General features: G+C 41.2%; 1 protein-coding gene across 1 annotated transcript; it reads right to left on the bottom strand.

The window, feature by feature from the left end:
* Positions 1-5698: 5698 nt before the first annotated feature.
* LOC137915818 (hyaluronidase-1-like) lies at positions 5699-7469 on the bottom strand. The gene is made up of 3 exons (XM_068758937.1): positions 6573-7469; positions 6405-6494; positions 5699-6286 (listed from the first exon to the last, which is right to left on the bottom strand). Exons 1-3 carry the CDS (start codon positions 7467-7469, stop codon positions 5960-5962), a joined length of 1314 nt encoding a protein of 437 aa, XP_068615038.1. The 3' UTR covers positions 5699-5959.
* Positions 7470-8051: the final 582 nt, after the last annotated feature.

Below are 8051 nucleotides of genomic sequence, written 5' to 3'. Positions count from 1 at the left end.
TACTTGAAGGAAGAAACAATACCAAGAACAAACATGTTTCTATTATCTCATCGCCCCACGCTGATGGAAAGTCTGAGTCTTCTTTTGGACATTTTTGGAGAATCCCAGTAAAACAGTTTTCTCCTGAGCTGCTGTGGGGAAATAGGGACAAATAGAAAATGATCCATGCAGCTTGTACATGGTACAAAGATTGTAGAAAGTCTTGAAAGGCGAGGTCCCAAATCGTTTTTAAAAATGTTTTTTAGCATTTTTAATCTTAAAGCACCACTGAGCGTCTTCAGTAAGGTGACCTGTCTGTGTATTCCATATGAGGTCAATAAAAAGCAAGCAATCAGAGTTTACGTTTACCTGTTACACATTTCTTTCTCTCAGAGTATCAGTCTGCACATGCACACCATGAGAGCTGTTCAACTCACCTCTTTTAACATGTGGCCCGAGATTTATTAGCTAAACACATGATGAAAATTTGCATCAAAGAGTTACTTATATGGTACTTAACATTTGCACTTTTACTTCACTAAGTACTGCATGCAGGAATTATAATATGTTGTAATAGAGCATACAAGTTATAAAAATGCTTATGTTTTTTTTTGACCAAGTGATTGGTCAAAATTATGAGGACCAACTTACTCAGTTCACTCATACGTGTTTTTTGAACCGTGTTGCCATTCTTTATAGCAGTATCCACTCTTGTTGAAAGGTTTTCCATGTGGTTATAACACCATATTTATATCACAATTGTGCTTCACTATTGTAAAAGTCGAAATCTAAGATTATTTATTGTGACTTCTGCCTAACAATCCAACATGGGGCCTATGATCAAAAGCGTGAAATGTCTATAATCCCACTCATTCAAAAAAAAAAAAAGATACCGCGTGATTAGTAATCATTATCATCAATGCATTGAAATGTATCTGGTATCTAGTCAGCGATTTTCCTGCTGATGACCAGTGTGACAAATTAGGGCCACAACCGTCGCCACTTTCATCATAAAAGCATTTTTCTTCTAAGATCCACTTCATTACTCAGACTAATATGGAACAAAATGTTTATTCAAATTAGCCAAGATCAAATCTTCTAACACGAAGAAAAATGCTAAAATGAATTATATGATCACAGAGATGAAGAAAAATGTATTTGAATTAATGAGATAAAAGATCTGAGAGACCTGGAAAGAGATGCCGCTTCTCATTCCAGTACATTGGTTATTGTCTAGATTGCATGTATCATTGCAGACTCACTGCAATCAATATACAGTATGCATATGAAAAAAGGCAATATTTACACTTTATATGGATCAACATGTCAATTATATCCAGTGTGAGCCTCTGATTGGCTGTTGTTTCAAGAAGAGGGCACAACTGTGAGCTTTTATTTAGCTATTCCCAGAGAAAAGACTTTTTATTTTTATTTTCCACCCGATTAGTTACTTTCAATAGTACAAGAATGTGAATGTGAGATTCAGGTGTGGGTTTTTTTTTTCTCTAAAATGGTATTGCCTGGACTCTGATGGGGTCTTGGAGTGGGGGTTGAGCACAGCGCTGCCCATCTCCGGAGTCCCATGGGACAGTCTGTCAGGGTGCCTCTCATCAGGAGGCACACAGCAGAGAAAACAGATTCTCTAGAGAAACACACACCATAATCATATTTGCTGTGTTTATTTACACCGATTTACATGCAAACACGTTGATCAGTCAGCTGTGCAACCCGCATTGCAGGATGTGATCTGGCTGCCACAGGCAGTGTTTCTGCCAGTCAACAAACAGCCTGTAAGTGCATGCAGAGATATCAGAGTTCCATCTCTTAAGAAATAGGACACAGTGACCTCTTTTATACCCCGTCTGCCTGCCTTTTCATTTAATGTCTCCGATTACCTGCTCTGGTTCAATTTATTTATGTGGGCATGTGATAAAAACATGATTCGATGTCCCCCGTTCATCAGTTTTTACGGCGCATTCACTCACAATCAGATGCTTTTAGTGTGAAATTGTAAAAAAAAAAAAAAAAAGAATAGCGCATTCAAAACACGTTCTGTGGCATTTGCTAACTGTGTACAAGCAGAATTTAGTTCTATTAATTACTTTAAAACAGTTTAACAGACCTGTGCAGTTTCAAAGTAATAATTCTGCTCATCGTAGAGCCTTAAACTGTTCAATGACAAATAGGAAATGACAAACCAGCAGTCCCTTTGGCATCAGTTACTATAGCAATCATTTGGTTACAGGTAGCGAATGAAGACGTGGTAGATCATGGTTAAAACCCAATGTGGACTGCTATGAAACAGGAAATGGACATTTTTCTGACCAATCCAATACTCAAATGTCTTTCGCCTGTTGACTTTGTCCTTTAAAAGCGACGTCATAGTTCATACCTTTGTCAAGTCAAGCTGCTACCTGCTGGTTGTCACGTCGTATTTAGCGCATAATTTAATACTTTGTGTCTGTCAGCATGACAACAAATAAATCGATTTCCTACAATGTCAAAATCTTATTCACGCAAACATTGATGCATCAGATCTTTAAGAAAAGTAATCATGTGAAAGAACTCATCTGTAGGACAACGACACAGAAACAGTTATTAAACCAAGAGCAGGCGAGGCAATCACCAGACCGAAGCGTGGGGAAAAGGAGACATGACCATAGAGGGTTGACAGAGCGAGACACCAAAATGAAGAAACAGAGAAATAGAAGGCCTGCGAGACCCGACAGAGGATGAGGACAGCGAGAGTGGGGACGGCACAGCAGATTAAAAGATTAGAATGGTTTATGTCCGTGCGGTCAGTCACGATGTCGACGTTTCAATTTACAAGCTTGCAAACATGCATAAAAACTTCATGATTGCTGTAAAGTAGAATATATATATATATGTTCATAAGGCAGAGTCCATTAAAAACAACACAGCATTATTTACTTCCTTGTGCGTATTTAAACAGAGCGCATTTAAGCTGCCAAACATATGAATAAAGATGATGAACATAAAGACAAGCAGCACTGAATATCACCATTATCTAAAAATATGCTTTAGGATAGACATTAAATTGTGTCCTTGTGCTTTAAAAAACCATTTTAGCAGATTATCTAGTTCTAATCGCAGTAATTAAGTAGAAACAAATATTTGTAATATATACGAGTACACGAGACTTCTTTTTTTGCCTCTCTGTGTTTTCCCCCCATTTATTTCACACTTATTGCTAAAAACAATGGCCCAAGGCTGTGACCTTGATGATTTTCCACTGGCTGTCTGACTGCGCCACCTGCTGTTGAAACACGGTCACACCACTGCTTTAGACGAAAGCCTTTAACATGCACGTTTCAACAAGTTGTTAACTGTTGTAGTCAAGACCAAACCAACCGAGACCAAAGAAAAATCACAAGAAAACAGAACCAAATGACCAGAATCTGTTTTTTTCATTAAGTTTGCAACAAAATCTAATTCTGCTATGTTGCTTTTGAACCAGCGCAATGAAACAAATCTCAAATCTCAGCAAATTTGTTGGTTCACTTCTACAAATGACGCAATCATACTTATTAAAACTGAACTGTCCTGATAAGCCACGATGAATGTAATTTTACAAAGGAAATTTTAAAGAAAAAACCAGAAATAATTTTTAAGTTAAATGAAGTGCTTGAAACTCATTTTCTCCGAGGGCCACATCAGCATTATGGTCGCCCTCGAAGGGCCAGTTGTAACCAGAACATAGTGAAAATGTAACTTAATGTAATTTAATTTGATGTAAAATAAATGTAACTCCTCCTTAGCACGCTGTTAAATAACTATTTATTTAGTATTAAAGTTACAATCATTGCATTTGCAATTGCTGTTATTATAACATAAATTTATCAGGTTAAGAAAACCACGTGACTCAATCGATCAAACTTATTCAAGTAAATAATAAATAAGGAAAAATATCATCCAACACAAGTTGTATTAATTTTGTTCAAAGCTCTTTTGTCACAGTTGAGGAGCAGAACTGCAGAACAACCAACAATTCCAAGCTGCTAAGAACACGTGACAGATGCAGCCTTTTACAAAAACAAATGTCATCATACAGCTCTCGCGGGCCACAGAAAATGACGTGGAGGGCCACATGTGGCCCCCAGGCCTTGAGTTTGACACATGTGCTCTAAACAGTCTGAGCTCAACACACACACAAAACTCGCAAAGGGTTGGTCATGAAAGCCCCTCCCAATCACGTTACGTTACTTTACCTGGCTCTCTCTCTGACGGTGTTCCGGCGGTTTCTGTGAGCAGTGCTCCGCAGAATTTGCGCGTTGCAGCGTGTCTTCGCTCACATGTTGTATTGCAGATGAAGTCCTTCTGGTTTTGGAAACCAAACTTAATGATTGAGGAGTTTGGCAACATTTTTAATGGCTAACTATCCGGAGCGCTGCCTCTCCAGTCGACTTCATCCACTGTATCCGCTTGCAGGGGGCGTGTCCCCCCCCAGGACAGGTGTCCCGACAGGTGTCCCTCCAGGTGACACCGGGAAGACAGCGCAGCGGCGGCATTCTGCGTTTGTGTCACGCCTCGAGGCGAGCCGGTGTCATTCCCCCACTAACTCTCCCCGTCTTCCCCTCTCCTCTGCTCCTGCAATCACTTCATTCCCGTCACCTGTGTTCCTGTCAGTCATCAGCCCGGACTCTATATATGCTCAGCTCAGTCACCACACCCCTGCCGGATTGTCAGTTATGTTACCTGCTCTCCAGCACTTCAGACCGACCTCCCGTGTATCGAGGTATCGTTCCTTGTGCCTGCTCCCTCAGATCTGTCTGCCTGACTGTCCTAACCGACAATAAAAGCTGTTTTTGTATTTCCGCTCGGCTGCCTCGCATTTGGGTTCGTACCTGCCGTAGGCCGTGACAGTTTGGTTGCTTTCACACTTCCGCTGTTTGCTCCCCTTTAAACTGACCAGAGTTTCTATCCTCGGATAATCCGCTCCGTTTGGGCTGGTGTGAAAGCACGTCGGGACTTTGAAGAGGATCAAAAAATTCTGCCTGAAAACTTGGGTCTCAGATCTCACACTGCACCAAGTACAGCACAGTAGTACCGGTACTCGAGTGTGGACAACCAAAACTGCCATAATTAAAAATAAATATAAATGGGGGAAAAAACAAAAATAAAAAAATATATACATAAATAAATTAATAAAAAACAGTTAATGTAACTGCAAAAATATAAAACAAGATTCAAAAATGTAAAATGTGTCAATAAATAAAAGCTCGCTGCTCTAATATTTATTTTTTTCATGCTGCAGACAAAAAATGCAGCAAAAATCTTTCTTCAAATGAGGGGGCGGTCTTCAGTGTGGCTTGGGTTGAACTGAAAAAAACAAGTACAAGTCTCCTCATCCGAATGTATTAAAACAGGAAAGAAAGAAAGCACAAGGGTCTGCAGGGATATTGAGCAACCAATCATAAGCATGCACAGATTCCATGAAACCAATCAAAGGTATGCACACAGCTTTGTACAGCCAATCACACAAAAGCATGTCAATCTTTTCAAGGAGCTGCTTTGAACTCACAGGCAGGTAAGTTAAAACCAGTTTATCCAGTCAATCCTGAATGAGACTGTTTCAAATTCAGTTTCTAAAACAGGTCAGTGTCTTGACTTTTGGAGGTAAAACATTTGTGCTCTAAATATTTATTGACAAGCCTCAATTAAATCCTCGTCTTCCAAATCTAAATGTGCTTCTGTCAACTCTTAAAAGCTTGAACTCCAACCAAGACTCATCTGAAATATCAACAATTTGCACACCAAAAGAAATTATAAGCATTGTCATAGATTTGGACATTTTCATTCAAAGGAGACCACATGCATTAATGTATATCTGTTCTGAGACATTTTGCACTTGTAATGACATTAAATACCTATTCTATTCTATTCTATTCTATTCCCCCCTCAACCACCTCTGAATGGATTAGCCTTCTGGCAGTGGATTGCTTCCCTCAACTTAAGTCTTCTATCTCTGAGTGGGTTTGGAGCAGCTCTCACCGCCCCATCCTTGGTAACACATGCACTGAAACTCAGACTTCATGAGCTTCACCTCATGTGATTTCATCTGTCCTAAAACTCTGTAGCTCTTTCCGGCTCCCGGCTTCCTCTCAGACACCACCTTCCACACGGCAGGGTCGAGGTGGAGGTAGGCCTTTGAGTTTGGGTCCTTCCTCTGGCATCTTCCATGAGAGGAACACAAGGTCTGACTGCAAAGCGTGGCCGCTGACGTCACGTTGACCACGTAACTGCCCAACGTTTCATCGATATAGGATTTGACAGCTTCACAAGCTGCCTACAAGTCGAGACAAAACGAAGAGAAATCTTTCTGAGAGTCATCCACAAACATTGACATAATTACCTTCGCCGAAGCGATAAATAAGATCACATTGGTAACAAGTAAGTTACACTACCTTAGAATTACTGAAGAAATGGTCACCCCACAGCACGACGCCTGCAGATCCTAAAGCAGCACTTTCCCCGATGGTGTAGACCAGGTGTTCCTGCAGGAGGCAAATTAAATTCAGCCTAAATGACGCCGACACCAAAAGGTGCATGGAGTCCAAAGAGCTGCTACTTGCCTGAGAGAGGAACTCTAACGTGCGCGCATAGACGATGTGAGCGTACGTAAACACAGGCAGTGCTGACGGACTCAGCAGAGCTACTGCTCTCATGGCCTCCATGATGCGGTGGCGAGTGAAGAGCAGCACTTCTCTATCAAGGGGTTGCAAATTCGTGCCGAGGTAGATGCCAGGATAAAGAGCAGAGGAGACGTTCCACAACCACAACAGCTCGTCATTCCTCTTCTTCTCTATCTCTGGACACTCACCTGTGTAGTTTTCACTGTTAATGCGGTAGTGGTTGTAGCAGGTGGGAAAGTCATAAAAGCCCCACAGCCCATTTGGTCTTTCTTTTTGCCCCAGTTTCAACGTTTCCTCCATGAACTTCCTCGCAGCGTCCTCAAACTCCAAACGAGCTGCAGCAGCTACTTGCTCTGGACTCCAGTCTGGATGCTTCGCTCTTACTAGTGCTTCTGACCCAAGCCAGTACATCCGTTTCTCATCCCAGTTTCTCTCCCATACAGGTCTCCAGCTCTCCCAGTCCACCACAGCAAGGCCCTGGAAGCCCGTCTCAGGGATAAAGTTGTGGATATATTCAGAAGCCGCTTTAAGGTGCTCCTCAAGACTTGCATTCTGGGGCACCCCGCCATTGATCGGCTCTGCTTGGTGGGAGTACTCGGGATATAAACCAAAGCTTTTGTGAGGAAAGAGGGTTATGTTTCCACCTCTGAAGGTTTGATTCTGATTCTGGACAATGCTGAAAATGTCCAAGTCTAAGTCCAGACCATACTGAGAGAGACAGTTGGCAGTCGGGGCGTTCCACACTGTGAGGAAAGGAACCTGGGAGAACGGTGACTGCAGCCCTGAAACAAGGCCGATCAGGTTGAAGAGCAGAATCTCAGGATAAAAGGAACTCATGCCTGCAAAGAAAGAAAAGATAGCAATACTAACAACTGACTCAATGTTTGAGGAGAAAATTGCACACAAAAAACATTTTCTTTGATGAACTGGTTTATAATTGTAAGGCAAACCAGGGCAAATATCTAAATACAACAAATATACTGATGTGTTTCAATGGCAGATCACCATGTGGATGGTGAAAATCAAATTACGAGGGGCATGAGCTGCTTGGCGGAGGTTTGCGCTCTGAGTGTTTTTCTCGTGTAAATTAAAATCGTTGCTGTCTGGCGACATTCCCCTCCTTTATGGATTCGCTTATGGATACTTGGACGCTTGTCAAACCTTTTTTAGCTGCGTATTTTATTAATTTCTCCGCCTTGTTTTCAATCATTATTTTAGTATTTTTCATCCTTCAGTATTTTCTCCTTTAATGTAGCACTTTGAGATTTGTTTCAAATGTAAAATGTATTATTATAATGAGGCGCTTCAATTGTAACACATGGGATTTCATCTTATATCTCATATTCATAATGACCTTTGTCTATTAATTCTGCATGCCTTTCCCGATCACAAATGTAGTTGTTGTGTAGCTATGTTGGA

Source organism: Brachionichthys hirsutus, unplaced genomic scaffold (assembly GCF_040956055.1).
Source record: "Brachionichthys hirsutus isolate HB-005 unplaced genomic scaffold, CSIRO-AGI_Bhir_v1 contig_1445, whole genome shotgun sequence".
In the NCBI taxonomy this organism is placed as follows: Eukaryota; Metazoa; Chordata; class Actinopteri; order Lophiiformes; family Brachionichthyidae; genus Brachionichthys; species Brachionichthys hirsutus.
The sequence above is the reverse complement of the archived record's forward strand: the minus strand, read 5'-3'. Positions and strand labels throughout refer to the sequence as shown.

What these genes read in the sequence shown, in the direction of transcription:
- LOC137915818 (XM_068758937.1), bottom strand. Translation starts at nt 7,469, where the DNA reads ATGAGTTCCTTTTATCCTGAGATTCTGCTCTTCAACCTGATCGGCCTT. An exon ending in CGTTAGAGTTCCTCTCTCAG is followed by an intron (nt 6,495 to 6,572) that starts GCAAGTAGCAGC and finishes TGCCTCCTGCAG; the next exon opens with GAACACCTGGTCTACACCAT. An exon ending in ATTTCTTCAGTAATTCTAAG is followed by an intron (nt 6,287 to 6,404) that starts GTAGTGTAACTT and finishes CTCGACTTGTAG; the next exon opens with GCAGCTTGTGAAGCTGTCAA.